The following is a 24,153-nucleotide window of genomic DNA, read 5'->3' on the forward strand; positions in this document are numbered from 1 at the left end:
TATTTAAAGTAAAAACAAGCACATCGTGGGATAGTCAAATGTCACAATGGGCTCTTCTGTTTGGTTCAGCCTGTGCTGCACGGCTAAGTGCGGATTTGAGCACCCAGAGGCAGAGGTTAGGATGTCCTCCTAAGGCATTCAGGTTTGAAAATTGTAACTATAAAAAACTCTTTGCTTTTGTAACGCGTTTCATATCTATTTTTATATGGACTCTTGGCAGTCCCAACCGTGGTCAGAAACGTCAAGGCACAACTGGATCCTTATTTTGATTATTCTTCTTGATTTGCATAGTCAACAGTGTGACAGCAACTTGCACTGGGTGCAGGAGAGGAATACCACCTTAGAGGGGAAATTCATCATGTGTAGAGGCTGAGCACTAGTCCTGTGCCCCCTTTAAGTGCCAATACAATCTTATTTTGAAGATTGCCGTGGTATATAAAGAGAGCATAGAGTTTCTCTCCCCCACACCTCCCCCCGCACAAAGATGAATTTTGCCGTAGGTGATTTTTAAAGGTGCATGCAACAAATCCACTGGACATTTATTTTCCCCCCTAGGCAAAGACACTGTGATTTTAGTGTCTAGATACAGCTGTTGCAGTTGTTTTTTCACTCCTAGATGGGGGCGCCTGGAAACTCTGAAGGAGGAAAAGGGTTCAGAGCTGATTGAGGTGGCTGATGTGAGGACATTCCTCCAGGACTGCCAGAGCACCAGAGGGCTACTACAAGACAAGCTGGTCCATCTCAGGGATTTGGAACCTGGAAACACACCTGCCTTACTGGAGGCAAACCGGCGCAAGCTGTTTGCTTTTGACAGGGAGGTCCTGGTGCTGGAGAGGAAAATTGAATACCTGAAGAGTGTGGCCCAATCGTAAGGAATCAGCCATTTGTTTCTGTATTTTTGTCTAGTGATCTAGTTTCATATTTGAAGCGAAGTGTATAGAGTATATATAGTTGTGAAAGGCTGACTTACACTTGCCTTAGATCAGCCTCTCGTGCTAGTGCTCTCCCTGTCTGGCTGCAAGTCACTGCTCCTTTTCCTCTTTGAGTGAGATCTTCTGTCCTTCTGGGTAGAGTTGGATGAATATCTGAGTGACTGGCTCCAAACGTTGTCTACAAAGAAAGAATCCCTACATTATGAATGGAGTAGCATAAGTCTTTATTGATATTGAATCACTGAGCTATTCTTCCAACTCAAATCCCCAGCACATGTAGTGGAATGTGGTGTATAATGAATTATCAACGCAAACCACAGTCCCCACTGAGTTTGTTCTAGACAATGAGTATTACCTCTCTTTGAATTTAAGGACACCTCATTTGCAGATCATACTGCAGTTCAGGTTGTAGGACCATGAACTAGGATTAACAAACACTATTTCAAGATATGTGTATTCTTAATGAGGTACTGTGTAATCCCCAACATGGGATATCCTTGAGAGGCATGAGATGGGGAAAAGAGGATGAAAGAGAATTAGAAATATAGGGCATTTGTGTATACATTTTAAACTTTGGTTTAACACTTCTAATTAAAAAAAATCTCCTTGTGTGTTTACAATGTCCATTGCAACACACCTGTTCCACTCTGTTAGGCATGCCCTGTTCAGATCTATAAGTTAGAAACATTTCAGTGAACTGTGAAATTTGATTGGCTGATCATCCCTATGTGTTTTATGTTATGTGAAAAGGAGCATGGGATGTAAGTGTGCTTTTCCTGGAATCTGGGACCAGGAAAGACCAGGTAATTTGTATCCTCTTGTGGAAATTAGTCGTACAATATCTTTGTTACATACAGATCAGAGGTGATGTAAGACATCAGTGAAACCAGCAGTAGCTGGGGAAAGGGTACCAATACTGAGTCAGACTATAAAAAGGCAGTTTATTGTCATTATAAGGTTATATCTTTGAAGTAAAGGTAATGAATTTCTTCATGTGATATGCTAGCTTTTGACACTCCTAACTGAAGCCAGAGAATTTAAAAAAAAATAACACAAAACATTTTGATCCTCAGTGATAGAATGCACCACTGATGCCTGTAAAGTCTTTTGACAGGATGCATTTCCTGGAGGACTCTATGATCACTTTGTCTATGCTGTTTACTGCTGATAAGGAACATTAAGTGCCCGAACTGACCTTCTTTTCGGGAGGAACCACTAGCAACCGAGTCCCATTGACTTTAGTGTCAGCTGGGTCAAGCTATAAGGCTCACGTTGTCTCTGAAACTAAATTAAGGATGTTGTTTGGTTTCCTTGTATAGGATTAAGGACACCAACCCTGCAGAGAGCAGGGCCATCAAAAAGCAAGTGGAGAATATGGAGAAGCTGCTGGCCACACTCAAGTCACAGACTAAAGAGAGGGAGACAACCCTGGAGTTGGCACAGGATCAACAGGCTGTCCTGCAGGACAGCCGCAGACTCCTGCTGTGGGCAGATGGCATCAGGGAGAAGCTGGGCAGTATGGAGATGGGCATGGACGTGGCTTCTTCAGAGCAGTTGCTGAAGGAACATCAGGACCTTCTGAAGGAAATTCGCACTCAGAAGGAAAGGTAGATGTTTGCTTCGAGAGTGAAGAAGGAGGGTGAGGTACTGCAGCTGCAGCACCAGGGAGGCCTGGAGCATACCCAGAAAACAGATCTGGAAACATAAACTTGGTGTGAAAATGGTGCTTGGGATTTATTGAAGTGCATATAAAATTTAGCATGAAGAAAATAACAACTGACTGTGCACATAACCCAGTTAATTTCCCCATATCAAATGAAAGTGTCTGCTAACCCAAAGTCTGACTCCAATAGCTGCCTTCTACCTCACCCGGATACTCAGCAAGGAAGAAAACTCACTATTTAAAGTCCTCAGACTTCTTTTCCTTCCCAGGTCACTTCGGCCAGAGCAATCCAATCACTTATCCTGGGTTCTCCCCTCTCCTGTATTTTTATGAGCCAGGCCTGCCAGACTCTCAGGCCACCAGCCCCGTCTCTCATTTTACAAAAACCCAGAGACACAGTGACTCTTTCTGTCCCATGTAATGGCTGGTCACCTGTTTTCTTGGGCTCTCAAGCCAACAGAGAAAACTCCTGGCCACCTCAGATGTACAACCCTGAGCAGCCAACCCCTGCACTTCCTGGCAGACTGTAAGTGAAGAGGACGTTAATAGGGAAAGCAATGGGTAACGGCAGCTCTGCCACCAAGAAAGCAAGGAATAGAGCAGCATCAGAGAGAGAGAGAGAGGTGGGGAAGTTATAGGAGGAGGAAGTTATTTATTCTTTGTGCTTTGCTAGGAGAACACCAAGCTCAAGTCGCCTCCTACAGTAACTTGTCCTCTTTCCTTGTGACTCTGGGCAGGTTTACGCAGCTAGAAGAGCTGGGGCAGAAGGTAATGTATGGTCAGCCCAGCAACAGGACCCAGGATGTGCGCCAGACCGTGGAGAGGCTTACCCAACAAAGCAGTGAGCTGGACGAGATGTGGGAGCAGCGGAAGAAGCAGCTCCAAGACAGCTTGGAACTGCAGAAGTTCAATAGGGAAGCAGATCGCATCAGTGCAACCCTCTCCAGCCATGAGGCTTTTCTACGAGTAGATGACCTTGGGGTATGTATCAGAACAGCCCTTGTTGTCTCCTGCTCCCACTCCCCATCCAGAACAGTCTTGACCCATAATGACTCCATCAGAACAGAGATTCAATGACAATTGCTGTCCTCTGGCTCAAAACTGAGAATTTCTAGCCAAGCTTAGATTGGTTGCAGCATTTCTGTAACAGTGATGTGTTACTGTTCAGAAGCTACACACGCAGGGCCTGGTTCTCATTTACTCATTTCTTTAAATGAGAAGCAGGCTCATAACTGCTAAAAGACGCTCAGCCAAGGAGCTGTAGTTGTGACCCAGAGGTGTGTTTGTGCAGTTGGGGTGGAGTGCTCTGGTTAACCTTTTCACCATGCTTTCTCCACTGTTCCTTCTACCTGTGCGCTGCCATTATCCCTTAGCATGCTATTGCAATCAGGAGACTATTAGCAAGGAAGTAATTGGTACATTCCACACCAATACTCAACAGCAGTCAGCCAGGGGAAAGTATGTAATGATCTCACCTCCAATGGGGAGAGGCTGGGAAAGAGGATATGAGTACTATTAACACCTGTTGGAGGCTCACCCTTAGACTGGATGATAGAGCTGTTACGAGTACTGTTAGAATCTAAACTGCAGCCTCCTCATATCTCAGAGACTGGTTTTCTGCAGTTTGTGGGTAACCAAATATATTATACAGTGCTTACACCAGGGGGGCACCATGCTGCTGCGATTAAAAGATGAGGATAGACTCTTAGGACAGGAGAAAACATGAGAGATAAGGGATCAAGCAAGGCACAGCTGCTCACTTGTTCAAAGCCCTGAAGGTCCTCAGTGGTGTGGAAAATCTGCAATATATACTTGCTTCACGTGGGGGGAAGGTGGAGAATAAGGACCTGCACAAAGGCAGAAATAATACCATCTCCTCCACTGCCACAGAGGGAGCCATATTACAGAGGTGAGACTTGATCAAGTTTTCTTCCCCCCACTCCAGGACCGCGTGGATGCTGTTCGCAGCCTTCTCAAGCGGCATGAGGATTTTGAACAACTGCTGATGGCGCTGAAGCAACAGGCTGAAGTGATGAATGAGCATGGGGAGAAGCTAGTGAAAAACAGGCACTTCGCTTCTTACATGTGAGTTCAGAGCCATTTACACTCTAGGTACAAAAGAGGAGGAAGACAAGAGATTGACTCCACTGAAGACATTTAATTTTTACAAACCATCATCAAGTGTCGTCAGAGTGAAACAGAAGATCCTCTTTGAGCCAGCATTCATACCAAATCCCATCAGTCCACAAGCTGTGGTGTTCTAATTTGGGTGGAAAAGGATGAATTCTTTCATTTCCTTCCATGCTGCTTCTTAACATGGAGAGAATGGAGCCGGTATTGCAAAGAGATGCATTTCCTGTACTCTAATGACAAGGGTAACACTTTCAGTTCAGAGTGCCATTTTTGGTACAATAATGGAGAATACTCCAGTTGTTCTCCTTGCATTTTATACTACATGTGCCAATAAGATCTTGTAGTCCCTTTTAACCCTATGGTTCTATGACCTCTTTATTGAAGAACTCATTAAAATTCTCACATAACTGTGTGTTCCTTGCATTTGAGAGTATCAATAATATTTAGTATGAATACAATAGATTTCAAATCACTTCACAAAGGAATAACAGTTGTAATCATCATGCCTGATTCTCATCTAACTTAACTCATGTAACCTTTTGCACCACCCTGTCACTATAACATGGCCTTAAAGTGGGAGTCAGTGTAATTCATGGCTCCTTTAAGGTGCTAGAGCGTGTAAAGGGACCTTAGTGTAAATGAGAATTGGGCCCTGTGTGTTTAGAGAGCACAACTGTTCGAAGGTAAGAGTGCTGGGGGAACCTGAGAAGCTACAATTATGCTTAAAGTTGCTTGGACTGGCTCTGGTGTCTAGTGCCATGACAAACAGTGGCATAGTTCAATTTTAAACATGAAAAGAGAGAGGGCGTGCATTTGGCAGTTTCCCAAAATGAATTTGTATTGGCAAATAGCCAAAAGACACACAAGAGCACAAAGCTGTCCTTACTTGGTGAAGGTTGTGTTTGTCACTGTATTGCATTATCCCGCCACTTAAATGTTATTGGACCACATTCTGCTTAGGAGAGATTAGTGGGGAGGGGAGGAGCACAGCTGAGCACGGTGAGAATCCAAAGAAAAATTAGGATGAAAAATGGAGCAAAGTAAAGAAAAACAAAAACAAGCAAATACAGAGGAACTATGGGAACATGGATAGGAGGTGAAAGAGAAATTCTAATGCAAAAGTATGGTGCCCTTGCCTGAGCTGTAGTGGAAGATGTTTGCGCCTGTTCAGTCTTTTCCGCGGTTCTTCTAGCGTAGGTCTCCATTTCGTCATAAAGGCATATCTGTTTGTCGTTCAATTGCCTCGCTCCAGGGAAAAAAACCGTGGGCCAGATACTCAGCTGGTGTAAATGAGTGTGTTTCCATCAGCTTCAATGGGACTGTTGATTTACGCCAACGGAGGATCGGTTCCATGTGTTTAAATTAGAGGAAGATGTCTTATGAACTCAAGCGCCCCAAAAATGAACCGGAGAGTTTTACAAACCTTTGAACCCATTTGCTCAGGGTTTAGCTGATCGCCATATTTGGGGTCGGGAAGGAATTTTCCTCCAGGGCAGATTGGAAGAGGCCCTGGAGGTTTTTCGCCTTCCTCTGTAGCATGGGGCCTGGGTAACTTACTGGAGGATTCTCTGCTCCTTGAAGTCTTTAAATCACAATTTGAGGACTTCAATAACTCAGACATAGGTGAGAGGTTTTTCGCAGGAGTGGGTGGGTGAGATTCTGTGGCCTGCATTGTGCAGGAGGTCGGACTAGATGATCATAATGGTGCCTTCTGACCTTAGTATCTATGAACTACATCCTTCATTTTTTCATCACTTGAAGTCTTAAAATAAAATATTTGTGAGGGTGGGAGTGAATTAAACACAAAGCTTTCCAGGGCAGGGACTGTATCAACTTACAGTAAGGTACTGTGCCCAACACATTTGGGGAGCTACCATAATACCAATAGTTCTTAATAATAATCATAAGACTGCCCACCCCCAGTCCATCTATCCCCTTCCCACCTATCTCCACATGAGAGGCGGTCGCTACCCAGTGGAGCTGCCGTTCTCTCACACACACAACCTCTCAATCTTGGAAAACCCAGCACGGTTGTGCAAAGGGATGGGGTAGTGAGCCTTACACACACACCCTTACTCTTAGCAACAGCATCTAGCCCAAAGTTCTAGCAATAAAGAATGACCAAGGAAACCCAGATGGATCAGTGCCATTGCCTTGTCGTCATTCTAGATAGGGGAATTAAAGCTCTGTGTCGTATTTTCTCTGCAGGATCGAGGAGAGAATGGCTACATTCCAGGACCGATGGGAACGACTGAGACAGAGTAATGAACAGAAAAAAAGGAAGCTGCTTGCATCTCTTCAGCTGCAGGTGAAAGGGCTGATGCACTAGAGCTGACCAGAGGAAACCTTGGGGCTGCAGTAATTTAACACTGTCTGTTGCCTTGAGCCAAAGCTAAAAATATTGAGCACTCTCCCTGTTCCCAGCCGCAGCCCACTTCACCTCGGAGCAGGAAGTTAGGAAATGTTGACCCCACATATAGGCTGACTAGAGTATTGGCAAATACATTAAGAACTCATTTAACACTGTCGGAGTGATCAGAGAATATCTACTAGGCCATAGTGAAGTATACCGTGAGTTGAATTAATACAAGAAATGAAAACATTTAATGAAAAACCACCTGGGTATCTTGATCACTAGATAATGTCCTTGTGAACGTCACCCTGGGCTCATATGTTAATGCTTCGCTGTGGGTTGGGGCTCCCACAGAAAATTATAACTGGGGAGAAGAAGTTGATACTCCAGAAACAGTGGGAGGAAGCCTCTGGTTCAGATTCTTGCTGTGGAAGGAAAGTTTCTTTCTAAAACATTGAGCCTGATTCTGCTCTCACTTACACCAATGTTAATCAAGAGTACTCCATTGATGTAAATGTGGCTACATGGTTGCAAAAGTGGTGTATTGGCAGTAAGAGCAGAGCTGGCCTGTTTGGGTTTTTTGGTCACATTTTCATTAACGATCATTCTACCACACAGACAAGGAAATAATTTGTCTTATGGGATCTGATTTTCAAAGGGGCCTCAATCTGACCTTTGTTTATGTATGCACAACTTTGCATTTTCCTCTCTGCATTCTGTAGACTCTAGTCATTAAAGTTTTTCACTTGGAATGGTCATGGGGAATTGGGGAAATCCTTAACAGGATTCTTTTAGTTCCCCAAAAAGTTCTTCAAATTAAAGTTTCTATAATATATCTGTAACATAATGGGGAAGCATTGTTATTACATTGCTTCTAGCCATATTTTTCATATGGAATGGAATGTCATGAATGGTATTTGGGCTTCCCACCATGGAGCTGCATAGTCATAATGGTGGTCACCTCTTTTATAAATCCATTTTCTGCTTGAAAACTGAGTCTTCACTGGTTACTGAAAGCAGTGGGGTAGGAAATATTGTCCAAAGGAGGAAACACGGATATTACATTAGGGCTGCAAAAGATTGTCCAAGTCTGTCAGCAATCCAGGATTGTGATCCATCAGTGCAGGGCGCTGATTATTCAAATTGTCTTTCAGACTAAAAGAAACTGGGCTCCCCAACACTTAGATACAATAAGGACCGAATATTTTCTGCGGGAGTTCCCAGAATCCACTGTAGTGGATCAATCAAGTAGTGTCCTTGAGTCTGTGTACAATCAGGAGTTAAATATATTTAATCCTAACTGTCCCTAATAGGAGTTCAACCGTGATGTTGCTGAGCTGCTGATATGGATGGAAGAGAAATATAAGATTGCATCAGATGAGTCCTATCGTGACCCAACAAATATCCTGCGCAAACTGAAGTGGCATGAGGCTGCTGAGAAGGAAATGATGGCAAACAAGAAGCACTTTGCAGAGCTGATAATGGTGAGGGTGGAAAAGGTTTATCAACTTGGCCAGTGTTCGATAGGTTTGGTTCTATTTGCAAAGTACCTTTCTTGGTTGATTATAGGAGCCTGTAAAACAGCACAGTAGCCAACACAGCCAGTCGCACCACAGATACGTCTTTGATTAAGTGATGGTCTTGATTACTTTTTAACACCAAGTTTGCAAATCTTAGCATGGCAAGTAAAGGTGTGGTGGGGTGAAGACAAATTATATACAGTGAGGGAGTTATTATTTTGTCTGGTTATTTTCCTGTGATAGTGGTAATTTCAGATGGGGCTCAGCAATGTGAATCATTCCAGTGTCATTGTTTTTCAGTATGGTAGGTTTGATGTAGGAGAAAGCTTCATGCTGCATGGTATTAATTAGAAAGAAACAAACACAAGTATCAAAGTTGTTAAGATTAGAATTGATTGTGCCCCTTTTTGAGACCTTTGAATAATAAGATATATTTCCTCAGATTGGAAATCAGCTGATTCAAGATGACCATTATGCTGCAGATTCTATCTGGGACAAGATGTCAGAGCTGAACAAGAAGTGGGAGAAATTGTACAACAAGATGATAGAGCGAGGAGACAAGCTGAGACAGGCCGGACAGCAAGAACAGCTGATGGAACTCCTCCAGGTCAGGTGGTGATTGATTTCAGAGGGGAGGGACTGGGCTGATCTGTTGCTCTCCATGTTGTCAGTTGCCACAGAAAGCTCATCACAAAGATTAGGAAACAGAGTAGCCCCTGAAGATCCCATCCTGCTGAAGACTTAATTTTAGATTTTCCCAGCACCAAAGCGATAATTGTCACACGGGGAGTTTTATATGGCCTCAGCATACCAAGGATCCTAAGCTTGTAGGAGAATGAAGTAAGAAAGACACCAGGCTGTGAAGTTGTGCACTACCATCATTAAGGGAACTCTGGTGGTGGTGCAACTACAGTTGTGGATCTCTGAGTGTAAAGATATTTTTAAATATTTTGTCACTTGAAATATTCCAAGGGTTGGATTTTGGGAAACCTGTTTAAGGGGCTGGGACAGGGATAAACGTGAAAAAAATGTACACCTCAAAATGTTCCAAAAAGCACATGTTCATCTGCTCCTTGTAGGATGCAAAAGAGAAGATAGAAAAGATTGAGAAGGTTCTTCAGGATGCAGAGACAGGCCATGACCTGCGCTCCAGCCGCGATCTGCTCAAGCAGCACAGTCAACTGGAAAAGGAGACGGGGGAGTTGTCTGAGAAAATGAACTCCATTGTGTCCTGTGCCAAGAAAATGGCAACCAATCATTTTGATTCCCAGAAGATTCTGGATGAGACTCAGAAATATCTGGAAAGGTGAGCGGGTGTTCTCTCGCTTGTTGGGAGAAACGAATTAGTGGCAGAGCTCGGAACAGAACTTTGGTTCTTGATTCCTCATCTCCTGTTCTAACCACTAGAAAAGACTGTCTCTCAGCCAGCCAGCCAGGCATTCCTTCTGCTACAAGCTTCTGCCACAAAACTATACTAACACACTTCAGTTTTACAACTGCTTGCTCCCCTGCCTCAGGTTCTGCTAGTGACCCTCAATCTTAATCTGCGACACTCCTGCCATTCCAGTCCTTGGCTTCCTTGCCAATCCTACCAAATTCTTGCTAAAGTGTGAGGTGGTCCAACATTTAATGGTAACTAGGTTCAGACCATTACAACTCATTTTGCTTGTGAACTGAGACTGATTTGAACCAACGTCTCCAAAAGTGAATCTCATTTCCCCCACAAACACACTAATTTAACACAATAACAATGTCAAAAAGTAAATTCCAGTTTCCTGTATTCCCAACGCTGGTTAAGATGGAGCAGAATTGATTGTTTAGAGTGGGTGTTAAACTGTACTCCTGCTTCCTAAATCTGTTTGCAGGGCTGGATTAAAGAATTTTAATATGGCAATTGGGGGCCTGCCATAGTGGTGTGGGTGTCCCTGGGAGGTTGGGGGTAGGGTTTTGCCCCCTGGGGTGGGAGGCCTTGGAGGGGGGAATTGTGCCCACCCTGCAGTCACTCTACAGTGTCTCCTGTCCTACAGGGCTGGTCCCACTCTCCATTCTGGCCCATTGGCTCTTGCCACAGCATTCAGGCAGAGCCCTCCTCCTGTGATGCCCTGCCCCCTTTGTGGCCCTGGGTTGTTGGGGTTTTTTTTTTTTTCTGTCTATGTGGGTTGGTTTGTTTGTTTTTAACCGTGTCATCAGACTCCCTGAGTTGGGGGCCCTGTGCAAGTGCACCGACTGCACACAGATTAATGTAGGATTGCCTGCAAGGGCTGCGAGTGATATGGGCCCGTGGTGCCCATACACCATCAATGTTCAGGGCACGGGGGCCTGGCTCCACCAATGTTCAGGGCCAGGTCTCTCCCCCGGCCCCGCCTGCTGCCCCCATGCGCCTCTCCCAAACGACCCTGCCTGAGCCCTGGGCAGCATGCGGCTTCCCCCTGCTGCTCCGTGCTGCACTCCGTTCTGCCGACTCCTGGCATCAACTGCCACCGCAGGGTCCTAGCACCCCGCACCACTAGTGCCAGGGCAGGCTGACCCAGGCTGACCCTGACCCTGCCCTTCCACCTCCAATGGATGGACCCTTCCCTTTTCCAACGGGACCCTCCACCAGCACAGGGGGGCCCCTGCCCGCAGTCCCCACTCCTGCCCCACGCTGGGCAAGGGGAAGCCCCATCCCTCACCCCCAGTGAGGGGCAGCAGTAGGGGAGGAGGCGCATGCGTGATGGCAGCCCTCTTCCCCCGGTACCCACCACTGGGGAGGCGAGGGGGATTCCTGGACCTGAGAGGGGCCCTAGGAGCACGTGCAGTGACAGTGGTGTGAGGTGAGTGTGCTGCTGGGGAGGAGAGCGGGGTCCCTCCACCGGAGCTCGCTGCTACCGGCAGGGAGAGAGCTGGGTGGAGTACTCCTCTCTGGCCCCAGCCCCGGGGCAACTGCCTGCACCCCAAACTCCTCATCCCCAGCCCTGCCCCATCCCAGAGGCTGCACCCCAAGCCAGAGCCCTCACCACCACACCCCAACCCTCTGCCCCGGCCCTGATCCCCCTCCTGCACGGTGACCCCCTCATCCCCAGCCCCACCTCGCAGCCCTCACTGCCACCCCCCGACCCTCTTCCTGAGCCCTTCCTACAGCCCAAATCCCTCATCACCAGCATCACCCTAGAGCCCTCACATTTTTACATTATTTTAAAAAATATATATCAGCTTACAAGGCAGGTGTGGGGGGGGTGGGACTTGGACCCATTCTGGGCACCACCAAAAATTATACAAACCTGCTGCCCCTGCCTGCCTGCTCTCCTTTGTAATGTGTACACTTACCGTATCACATAACTTACATACAGATATGTGTGCCAAGAGCAGCCCTACTGAGAAGGCATTCTGTATGTGTACAGTGCCGGTCAGGGAGAGTTAGTAGCATGGGAAAGTGTCTGGCCTGTCACAGCCTGCACTGCAGGATCACAGGTGATTCCCTCAGATGACTCTGGAGATAACTGCACTTTAACATGTGATCCTCAGGTTTGAGTCTTTGCAGGTGCCTCTTGATGAGAGGCACCAGCTGCTGCAGGCAACAGTGGATCTGTACCAGTTCTACCATTACTATGACATGGAGATGAATTGGATCAGTGAACGATTGCTCATTGCCAACTCCACCAACTGTGGCAAGTCCTTGGATATGGCTCAAAGCCTGCTACACAAACACAAGGTAACTCCTTTCTGTTACCCCTTCTATAGGTGTGATGGGAGCAAAGTGTATATCAGACACCCTACTGCCCCCACACCTAGAAACCTACAGCTACACATTTCCCTTTTGCCAACCAGAATGCCGTTACAAATGAGCCCACTAAGCAGAAGGAGACAACTGTTATTAAAGCTAAACTCTCCCTGGCATGCAATCTCTAGAACTAAATATTTGACACTGTCCCAGTTAAGTAATTCCAATAACTTGAGACATGCATATGATCCAGCCATATAATGGAGGATTTTCAGAGTGAACATGGAATTTCTGATGAAACTGAAGTATCTATCAATTCCTGCAGAAACCATTCTTCTCACAGTATTATGAGGAAATCACTAGTTTTGCATTAAAAATTCTTAGACTGATGCATGACACACTAAATATAATGAATGATTTTGCTCTTTTCTGGGTGGAATACTTCTGCTATTCCTTGCTTGCTTGTTGTTTTAGCTATATAATTACTATTCTCATCAGGAAGTTAGTGTCAGAGAGAGACACATGCACACTGCAGTCTCCAGGACAACACAAAACAGATATTTAAACTTCACTCTAGTGCGATGACTGACATAAAAACTTTTGAAGACAGCAGTGTAACTGTGAAATGACAGTTTAACAGAGTAAGATTTCTGTGGAATTTGCTTTGTGGTTTTTAGTTGTCTTTCACAGATATCTGTTAGCCCTGCTGCTTTCTAGCCTTAGTAGACAGCATCATGCTGATGAGCTAGACTCTGATGCACGTGTTCCTCTTCTATTGGCAACAGAAGGTTGCATTTTGGTAGGTTACCCCAGAAGCAGCTCATCTTAAGGGAGCATCTAGATAGAGACCCACTGTGTCTTGCAAACTATGTACACACCTCTAATTTTCCACTTCTGACAACTGTGCTCCACTTTCTTGCATACTGTCCTGCCCTCACTTACTCTTCTCTCCCTCTCTCCCCCGCCCTAGGAATTACAGGCAGAAGTGAATGCCCACAAACAGCAAGTTCAGAGGGTGTTGGAGAAGGGAAAGACTGTGACTGGGTGCAAGCACTCTTCATTTCAGAGAATAAAGGAGAAATGCCAGGAGCTCAGCAACAGCTGGGCGGAGCTGGAAAAGGCCTGTGAAGAGAGGCTGAAGCAGCTGCAGCGTTCTGTTGGCTTCCAGCAGGTATGGCTCACAGCAAAGTGACACCAACGTTTTTTCGGGCTAAGAGGAGAACAAAGTGATTTACACAGAAAGCAAACCTGGTTTAAGATCTCAGACCATTAGGGCTGAAATTCGCTTCCTCCACATAAAGCCAGAGCAATGTGGGTGGTGGGCACTGGGCAGGGCTGGGGAGGCGGGTCGGGATGCAGAGCTGTAGCAGTGTCTCCTATTGGAATTTGGTATTCTAGTTGCCTGGAGCACTAGCTACAGCCTGGCTCCACCACTTGCTCGGTGAGATAGGACAACTGGATCCATATCATTGCAGGTCTTCTGGTTCCTGCCTGGTCTGCTCCTATTTCACCACCATCTCTGCCCTCCTCTCCAGTCTGTGGGCCTTATCCCAAGCCCTCTGAAGTCACTGGAGGGAATTCCTTTGACTTTAGTGGGATTTGGATCAGGCCCTATGTATAACAGATCCCCTTAGTGGTGCACATGGGGTACACATGTTCCCCTTACTAGCCACTTGGATTGGCAGTATCCACACACAGCCCCAAATTGGGGTTTAAGTGGTGCAGAGGGCCTTAAACTGGCCCTCCATGCCAGAGTAAATTTCACCCTAACAAAAGATGGGCCAAAGTTTCAAAGGCAAGCATTTAAAATGAGCCTGTTAAAAATTGCACATGAATACTCTTCTGGCTAATCCAGATTTTCTGTCATAAATGGGTAATTAGCAGGGCAGTAACCCAGTTTGCATATACATTTTTTCCACAAAGTTTGCTGGTGCACCTCAAACACTTGCAATTGATAATCTGGCCACATCTGTGTCTCATTTTCCCCACCTGTGAAAGAGGTATAACACTTTGCCTTCATGGTAGAGGTGTTATGAGGCCCTATAGTATTTATAAAGTACTTTGATCTCCTCAGAAAAGGGGAGTATATAAGTGCAAAGTTGGTGTTATAGAGTGCCAGGCACCAACAGTGAAAAGGTCAAGCGAAAGCAGCAAATACTGGATACTGATGTGAAGGGAAAGAGCTGGGGCACTCAAAATTAATTCTAGGGGGTTTAATACCCTAAAAGAGGCCTTTCTTAAAATGAGATCCTCCAGATCTGGCCTTGTCCTTCTGCACAAGTTTTGATACAACAGTGTGTCCAAGATCCTGCTAGTATATTGCAGGCAGTAACAATAAAACCAGTCCCTGTAGCTTAACTTGCTATCTGAAAGAGCATCTTCTTGGGTAAAAGGGCTAAAAGCTAATCCTTTGTGCCCCTGCACCTATTACTGAGCACAAATGGTGCTTACACGGGTCTGAGAACCCTGCAGCCTAGAATATGTGGAAACAGTGAAGGTCGTGATATCATCCAGAATTGAATTTCTTGATATTGACCCCAAAGGAACAGTTGATTTTATAGTGCAATCTGCAGTTAGAGTTTATCAGATTGAAGGAGAGACATTAACATTCTGAGGGAAATAACTGTTTTTTTAATTGGTAGTTTTTACTGAATACCTCAGACCTGGAGACTTGGGTATCAGAAAAGCTTCCATTTGTGACCAGCAAAGACTATGGCAAAGATGAGGCTGCAACTCTGAAACTCCTCAAGAAACACAAGGTAACTGAGTGTTATTGCTGAGGTAATTATTCTTGAGGAATGTAGCATAGACCATTCAGAGACTATAATGGTCCCTCCTAGTCAGGGGAGCCTACTTGGGACAAACTGTAGGAAAGATCCTGACTTAAAGGGTTTGAAGATTGAGTGTCTGTCTTTGGAGAAGGCTGGCTCTTATAGATAAAGCAATGGTTTAATGGCAAAATTTTCTTGGTCTGTGTGTGTCATTCCTTGGAATAGCAGAGTCTAGGAGTGCCACAGAGGTAGTTCACAGGCCCTGGGAGTAAAAGAAATGTCTCACATTGTTTAACACCATTAATTCTGACTGATTAAAGAGCGATGATGCAGGCTGCTGAGGACTTCTCAGTCTGTCTCAACTTAAAGTATGTTCAGGATGCAGGATGTTGAGGGCAAGGGCTATAAAGCAAGGGGTGGGAGGAATGCAGGGACCATCCATTCTTTAACAGGGACATAAAGAACTTTTCATCCCCAAACCCAGTTCTGGGTGGTAGAAGTTTCAAAATGAAGGAACATGTAGAATGACGTCTCTCACTCCAAAGGAAGCCGGGCCATTCATCCCATGCCATTTTACACACACTGAGCATGAAAAGGATCTTTTTCAGATTAGGGGTGGAAAAATATTTTCTCTGTGTACCTTTAGAAATCCGTTCATTAGTCTTTCTTTCCCCTAGTTCACTGGTGAGCAGCCGAAGGTTGCCCACCACTGCCCTAGTTGGTTTTCCCCAAAGTTAGTGTCAGGGAGGGCTTCCTTCCTAAGCAGTGCCTGCTTAAATTCTCTATGGTGGCAGCATGGTCTGCCAGATTGTCTGTCTGAAGCTTTCTACTGGTCGGATCAACAAGGGGTCTGACTATCTAGAGGATTTTTTAATTTTATTTTCAGTTGCTTGAAACTGACATGTCTGCAATTCAGGATTGATTTGTCTGTGTGCATTCACACTAATCCCTGGATCAGTACTGGAAGGACAAACTCAATGTACTGGTGCATCTGGAAAGAGCTTGACTTGGAAAACAAAACTGAGAGATCTGGAGTCTCATTTCTGTGAGCAAAGCACCAGCTATGTCCTGCTGTGCAGTGTTTAGTCACAAAGGGAGATAGGGATGCCCTACTTTGCTCCAGAGTTGAAAACAGAGATAGATTAGTCATTATTCTGGGAATATCTTTCCCTTTCCAGCCATGTAGTAGGCCTCTCTAGTTGTGTTTATTTGCTTAGGCATTGTATTTTTTATGAAAAAGTTAGTAAAAATATTAACTAAGAATGTTTGTGTCAGGGAAAGCCCGTATCCTGCTTTGGAAATCTGGGCTTCTCCTTTTGGTGCCTCACTGGCCATGGCTGACGCTGCTGCCAAGGTTAATGGACTGTAGGGGCTGGGTAACTTATCTGCTATTTTTTTCTTGCTATCAGGCATTGGAACATGAAATTGAGGTTTACAAGAATTTGATGCTAGAGCTGGGTAAAACTGCCAAAACCCTTCCTCTCCCTGGCTCCATCCAGTTTGATGAGGTTGATGCCCCACAGGAACAAGTTCACTCTAAGCTCCGGGAGTTACTGGAGCTGGCCACCGCAAGGTATGGGCTAGAAAAATAATTGTCTCTACTACCTGCCTCTTCTGGGTCCCTTAATGCATCCTGGGTTTGATTCAAAGGCCATTGCAGGCAGCGGAGTCTTTCCACTGATCTCAGTGGGCTTTGGATCATGCCCCATATCTCTTCTGTCTGTTTCATTGTGAGCTCTCCAGGAAATGGACTGTCTATATTTGTATCCTGTGCAGTACTGAGGTGCTACACAAATAATTATAAAAAAAAGAACTGTAGATTTGTTGCACCTGAGCTGTTCAATAAGATTTCTTTACTATTGAAGATGCTAATTCCTCCCATTTCCCCTTTTCTGTTCTTCATCCTCGGGCAAAGTGATTTTGGATTCTGGATTCTCTCACATACTTATTCATCTGCCTGCTTGTTGGAGTCTAACTTCACAGGTGGAACAAAGGAATTGTATTTCTGGAAGTGGTGCCTATTGTTTTCTTGGTGCGTTACCCAAATGGACAGATGTAATGATAGAATTACACCTTCCCTTAAGACTGAGGATTTGTTAATACAAGAGGGCTTTCATCCTGTAATATTAGTCACTTCCCCCATTTATGACTAGATGCTCAAAACGAAGAGAGCTGGATTATGCCTAAGATTTTTAGACTCTCCAAATTTAGCACTAGGAAGAAGCAAATATATACCTGAATTGTTTAATTTCTTGCCCCACAGAAATGTCATTCAGAGAGAGGCCAGGAAGTTCGTAAGATTAGTAATGTGACAAGCCTGGTTGAAAGTTGGAATTTACAGAGGCTCAGGAAGTTCTGATACGTCAACAATTGTTTTCAGCCTGATTCCTCACAAAAAAGTTGAAACATTGAAATTGTTCATGGAATGGAAAGTTCAGAAAAAAATGAATTCAGAAATGTCAGAATATTTGGTTTTGGTGTGATGGGCAGAATAGCAATGGTTTGTCTGGTCTCATTTTGACATTGAACAGTGTGAGCCTGAGCTGCTCTGGTGCCTCATCTGGTCTTCACTGGCTGGACTATGTCTCCCAGGATGCACAGTTGTGATTCAACCAGAGGAGAGACAGCAGTGCATCACTGGGAGATTTATCTTCAGGAAGAACACCAAATATTGGGAGACTTGCAATAAAGTCCCAAGAGTTGGGGGAATACTGCCATTTCCATGGTTCTGATTGGCCAGGCACATTAACAGCTGGAAAGTTGGTCTATTTTATCTCCACCTAGTCCTTAAAAGATGTTTGACTGTACCACAAGAGACCTAAACAATCTGGCAATCTTTGCTCAGGGAAGTGCAGCGAATTGTGGGAATGTTGCTTGTTGGGCAACATTAGCAGAGGTACATAAGGTGATTTTCCCAGCACTTGCCTCGCTGAGCCTCACTCTATGTAGTGTGGATTTCCTTCTCACTTTCGTAAGTATCGCATTTATCTGTAGAAATAAAAATGATCAGGAAAAAATGGAGGGAATTTTCCTGTGCTGTCGCTAGTATCAGGGCAGAGCAAAGCTCAGTTAGCCAATGCTGGGGAATGGTAAAGAGGTTGACAGGGCTACAGGCTACCATCCTTCAAACTTGATTTCCAGTCTTTGGGGTTATTGCGAGAACACTCAGATTGAACCTAATTTTCTTTCTTGGAGAGAGCCCCTCATTCTCTTCCTTATTTTATGCATTGTGTAGATATTTATATTCCGATTTCTCCCTGTTGCTCTCTCTAAACAGAGGGAAGAAGCTAGATGAAACTCTTGGTCTGCATGAGTATCTGAGGGAGTATGAGGACCTGCAGGACTGGATCAATCAGCAGAGGCAGGTGGCCAGCTCTGATGATTATGGCAGTGATTATGAACATGTCCTGGTGAGTTAATGGTAACAAACACAAGCAAAGTTTACCTGATTTCATACTGTAAAAATGTCAGGTATGGAGTGTGACTGTGTATAAAGAAAAAAAAGTCCTCTGACCACACGCTGCTAGTTGTCATCTCTCACCCTGCATTGGAACCCATACGGGGTATCATTAAGTAGTTATGACCCATACTCGATGGTGACTGCACCCTGAAAGGAATCTTTCCCAAACCCCCTCTTCCGGCCTTCCAACAACCCTTGAATCTCTCCAAGGTCATCATCAGAAGCAAGCTCCCCACAGACTAGTACCCACCAACTCAAAGCGGCACCAGACCCTCCCAGAATAGCAGATGCAAAACCTGCAAGACATATTTCCACTGCTACAATGATCAACACCCCCCACAACACACCTTTTAAGATTCGGGGGTCTACATATGCCTATCACAACATGTGCTGTACCTCAGCCAGTGCACTAGACGACCCAATAACAGCTATGGGGGTGAAACCAGACAGCCACTTTGCTTTCAAATGAATTTACGCAGAAAAATGATAACAGACAAAATCACCACATCACCCGTGGGCAAACACTTTTCACGAAACAGTCACTCCATATCTGACCTCTCAGTCCTCATCCTCAAAGGAAACCTGCACAACACTTTTAAAAGACAAGCCTGGGAGCTTAAATTCATAACTTTGTTAGACATGAAAAATCATAGACTGACTACTAGAGACACTGGATTTATGGCTGATTACAACAATCTATAACCCACTGACCCACCTTTGTCCTCCAACTTCAGAAGTATTAACTGCCCACTTCACCTTGAGTGGTCTCTTGCAACATGTTGACTCTTTATGTTAAACAATCTGTTTCACCTTGTGTTTAGCTGTGACACTCTGAGTACCTTTCCCAGACCTAAATAAGAGCTCTTGTGTAAGCTGGAAAGCTTGTCTCTTTCACCAGCAGAAGTTGGTCCAATAAAAGATATTACCTCATCTACTTTGTCTCTATAAAGTATGTCATAGTTAGTGAAAATCATGACAGCAGTATGGATGGGGGTAGAAGAGAGGAGAGGAATGAAGGTAATAAAATAAGGAATAAAGCTGATCAAGAGAAAATGCAAATGAGCTATTAAAGGAAAAAGTAACAACACTTAGAAAATAAAATAGTTTCATTGGCTGTAACAGGCTGGCAGGGTTGACTAACACATCCACCCTGTTAGAAGAGGAGCTGGCTAAAAAAGAGCTAAGTGAGCGTTGACTCCTGTTAAAAGAGGTTGGGAGTAGTCCTTGGAGGAAGGGGAGAGTGAAATGAGCTAGGCCTGAGAAGAAGGTTTACATCAGAATTGTGAAGCAAGCCTGAGGCGAAGGCTTCAGATGAGAGGGTTTTCTGTATAACTGTTCAAAACTATTTGTTGTGAGACTTTGTTTTCTGAAACACTGGTATTTTGCGTGGTTGATTAAGTTATATTCATTAGGGTTGACCTTGGTAGGAGTGGCTTTCATTCAGTGCCTAGCTGACAGAAGTCTACATCACAAAAACCACCAACACAGTTGGCACTGTAGTTGTTAGAGCATGGATTGAATAGACCATGGAGACTGAGCTATGTCCCATCCTAAGTGGGGTTCACTCACCATAACATGCTTGTGCTGTACCCTGTTCGGAGAATAAAGAGTGGACTTTGGTCAATCACTGAATTTTATTGTAATGGAAAATTTTTCCAAGGGAAATAACTGAAGCAATAGCATTAAAGACAGTTACAGTTTAGTAACACTTAAGTGCTGAAGAGGTCTTGTGTAGGCCTTCTGCACAAGGGTGATGTTCACCATTAGGAGATTACTACTACTTAGAGGATAGTCCTAATTGGTATATGGGAGGTAAACTAGATGACCCATGAGGGATTTTCTAGCCCTGACAGTCACTGCATGGTTATGTCATTTACGTCATACTATTTCATAACATACAGTCCATTCCTTCCAAGGTTCTCAAAGTGCATCGTGAACATTAATGAATGATTTTCAATTGGTGATGAGCCAGAATCGGAACTCTGACTCCAACTCGTGCCACAAACATTTTCAACAGGAGTTTTGGATTTGATTACAGGACTGGATCTGTGCACGGTGACTTGGGTCTGTCTCTGTAATGAGTCATACTGGAACACTGAATCCTAAAATGCCTATGCTTTGGGAAATTGAGATTTGGATCCAGTCCCAGTGCTGAGCATTGTGGCTCAGGTCCACTCTATATTTTGATCACCAGATACTTAAAGTAGTGTCCATTTAATAGATTTTGGTCACAAATATTAATGGGTAGACATCTAACTACCTATCTTCATCTACCATTGAAGTCTGTAGGAGCTGTTAGGTGCTCACCAGTCTTGAAAATCAAGCCACTCATTTAGGCCACTCACTTTATATACCCCTTTTAAAAAAACCTTGGCTTGTGCAAAATTGTGTCCACAAACATGGAGGTTGGACTGAGGCGGACTGAAAATTTAGCACTGAAATATACATGTGTATTCATACCTTATGTGTATATTATTTAATAATATGAACTCAATTTAATTTTCATTGTATGTTTGCAATAAGTTAGATCAGGTGTCCAGTTATTTTTTATTTTGGGATGCTTCTACCATTTGCAATATGCTCTCTGCCTCTACCTGCATCGTAGAGCTAGCAACATTCTTTCATTTTTCTAACTAATCTATAGACCTTGTTGGTCTTTTGGAGCAAAATTATTTACTCACAGTCAAGCTTCATCTCCCTAAGGTCACCTGCCAATTGCTTGCCGTTAGGCTATATTCAGTAGGCAGCTGAGCAGATATCCACATAGAACAGTAGCTTCCCAAACCAAGTCTGATCCCTGTTTTTTGTTCCTCTTTCAAAAGCATCTTTGTGCCAAATATGATACGTTCCAGCACCAGATGGAAATGGCTGCTAAGAGAGTTGCAGCTTACCAGCAGCTGGCAGAGAACTTGTTGGACCATGGGCATTCGGAATCCAGACAGATCCGGCAGAGGCAGAAGGAGCTACGGTAAGAGACTAGCACTGGCTCTTTTCTTCATTCTTCTTTCAGTCCCTACCTCGGGGGACCAAATGGGAAGAAATCCAGGAAAGTGGAAGACATGCCCACACAATTCATTAGTTAATAAATGTACGACAATAAGGACCAGAAAGGAGATGTGGCTTGTTCTGAAATGATGCTAGTGGCAACTTCATTGGCACGGGACAGCCAACATGCCTTGTTTTTTAAAAAAATCATCATAGTATCAGCTTTCTGATTTGGCAGCTTGTGCAGTGGACCAGAGACCTTTAACAAGCAGTATCAGTGAGAGTCCTGTGTCATTTTAAAGGGAATCATTTAACTGGGCTGCTAGGAGGTTAGTTGTGTCTTTATGATCCGGTTGGCATGGTCAGTGAATAGAGCACTTGACTGGGATTCAGACCTAGGTTCTCTTCCCAGCTCTGCCACTGCCTGCTGGATGATCTTGGGCAAGTCATTCCCCCCACTCTGTGCCTCAGTTTCCCCAGCTTTAAAATGAGGATCGTGAAGCTGACCTCCTTTATAAAACACTTTGAGACCTATTGAGAAAAGTGCTATGAAAGAGCTAGGTATAAAAAAAGTCAAAACATTGAAATTGTTCATGGATCAGATAAAAACTGTGGTTGAATTGAGCTGAACTAGGCTGGTATTCCACAGAGGCACATAATTTCTGCAGAATGTTACCTTTCACTTAAAAAGAATGGAGGCCCTGGATTCTCAGTTACACTAGGGCCTCTTTACCCTGCCACCAAGGTGTAAGGGGGCCTTAGCATAAATGAGAAGTCAGGACTACCTTGCTATTACTAGTGGTTGTGAAGACAACCTGCCAAACATGAATGAATCTAATGCAGCCTTTCAGAATCTGACAGTTAGAGTTAATATCATGGAGAGGTGCGAGCTGCCCCATTCATCTCAGTGCATGGTAACACTGAAGGCTAATAGGGACTATTTAAATGTCAGCATTGTTCACAGTCTCTCTGCTGATTATTTGAAATATCAAGCTGCTCCAGGATTGTGGCTGGAGCTTAAGCAGAGTAACACCACTCTTTTTCCTCCTCTCTCTCACTCTCCATCTGTAGTCACACAGACAGATTTAGTTTTTCTAAGCATTCTAAAAAATTAACGTTTTTCTGTTTGAGTGTGTTCATTCTTCAGGTATGCTCACAAGCCCTCCTTTTATACATACTCATCTGACTTTGTCATGCTTCTAATTTTACCTCTTAGGCTCTCCCTCCCTGGTTCTCATATTTTCATTCTCCTGTTGTGGACTATGATACACATGAGATGGGCCCTTCGCCTACCCGCAAACCAAAATCCAGTCCAGGAAGTAGAAATCTGAATCTCTTAGAAATTTAATAGCACCTAAACCATTTGGCTTCAATCATCCTATTACACATTACAAATAAAATGTAAAAAAGCCTGCTGTGGCATAAACTGCTCACAAAAATACAGTGCAACTGAGTGGGAGATTTACCTTTTATTTTTGTTGACTGCCTTTCTGCTGCTACCTCCTTTGGATCCTACTATGGCATGTATTTGAATAGCCTACATTTGACCTTGACAGGAACTGTTGTAAGATTGACTCAGTGATGGGAAACACTCACTGCTGCAAGGGAATCGCCTCACCCAGGCATGGTGGCTGAAGCAAGAGACTAAACAGGGGTCTTTTTAAAATTGTTGCTGCTCCTATTCATCTTATTTGTCTCCATTTCACACTCTTGCATGGTCTGTTTCTCCATGGCCCTTTGCAGGAACTCCTGGGAAGAGTTGTTGGAGATGACCTGGTTACGAGGCGAGCGACTGAAGGATGCGGAGGCAATTCACAAGAGTTACCAAGACCTGACAGATGCCCTCACCCACATTGAGGTAAAAATCATGGTGAAAAAACATAGGAGGTGGGTCTTTAATTTCTGCCTGGTGCTGTAAGGGTCTCTAGGACACCCACCATTCCTACCTTTGGCTTGTTGAGTTTTCCTGCAGAAAAGACCCATACCTCACAAGCCACTCTGACCAGAAGTGCTGAAAAAGACACCTATGGAATCCCTCAAAGACTGAACTTGATCTGCTGGCAGGAGCAGCTGCTGGAGCTGTATAAGTCACTAAACACCTGCCGAGCTGTGTGAGCAGCAAGAGGCTGAGGCTGGACTAAATTGCCTCATATTGCAGCACATACTGTCATGCTAGTTCTAGTCCATCACGCCAGAGTAAAAAGGCCTTGTTGTTCACTGCCTCATTGGGCTCCCCTTTACAGCATTGGCTCTCTCTACACTAGAGAGAGTATTTTCCAACAAAAAGGCATCTCCTTAAGTGTGAATCAGAGGAGGAAATCCAACATGGCTTCCAACGAGCAAAGCAGAAGGATTTTGCTACTTTATGAGCTGGATTTTCCACTTACTCACACTGTCATAATTCTGTTGACTTAAATGGAGTTACTCCTGATTTGAGCTATTGTAAGTGAGTGGAGAATCCATCCCCTTATCTCACGAGATACTACCTGGGATTTTGAGAGACTGTGTATATGCGTAAATGTATTAGTAGTTAATTTTGTGACAAAAGTGCTGGACTGAAAGCTCTACAGGCCCAGATTCTTGGTTTATCCATAGGTTTGGGTCAGCCCAGCCAGCGGCAATGTTTTCCTCAGGCT

At 44.4% G+C, this 24,153-nt stretch overlaps 1 protein-coding gene across 1 annotated transcript in view; it reads left to right on the plus strand.

Annotated features, from left to right (window-relative positions):
- Positions 1-24,153, plus strand: part of SPTBN5 (spectrin beta, non-erythrocytic 5) — a 142,168-nt gene that overhangs the window by 30,647 nt on the left and 87,368 nt on the right. The window contains exons 15-29 of the mRNA XM_074955658.1: positions 617-868; positions 2,252-2,539; positions 3,333-3,576; positions 4,541-4,680; positions 6,937-7,036; positions 8,395-8,565; positions 9,044-9,208; positions 9,681-9,907; positions 12,106-12,292; positions 13,272-13,472; positions 14,944-15,060; positions 16,482-16,645; positions 18,350-18,482; positions 21,355-21,500; positions 23,261-23,375. Of these exons, the coding sequence (XP_074811759.1) occupies positions 617-868; positions 2,252-2,539; positions 3,333-3,576; positions 4,541-4,680; positions 6,937-7,036; positions 8,395-8,565; positions 9,044-9,208; positions 9,681-9,907; positions 12,106-12,292; positions 13,272-13,472; positions 14,944-15,060; positions 16,482-16,645; positions 18,350-18,482; positions 21,355-21,500; positions 23,261-23,375 (2,650 nt within the window). The remainder of the gene's footprint in view (positions 1-616; positions 869-2,251; positions 2,540-3,332; positions 3,577-4,540; positions 4,681-6,936; positions 7,037-8,394; positions 8,566-9,043; positions 9,209-9,680; positions 9,908-12,105; positions 12,293-13,271; positions 13,473-14,943; positions 15,061-16,481; positions 16,646-18,349; positions 18,483-21,354; positions 21,501-23,260; positions 23,376-24,153) is intronic.

This window comes from Natator depressus, chromosome 6, assembly GCF_965152275.1.
Source record: "Natator depressus isolate rNatDep1 chromosome 6, rNatDep2.hap1, whole genome shotgun sequence".
Lineage (NCBI taxonomy): Eukaryota > Metazoa > Chordata > Testudines > Cheloniidae > Natator > Natator depressus.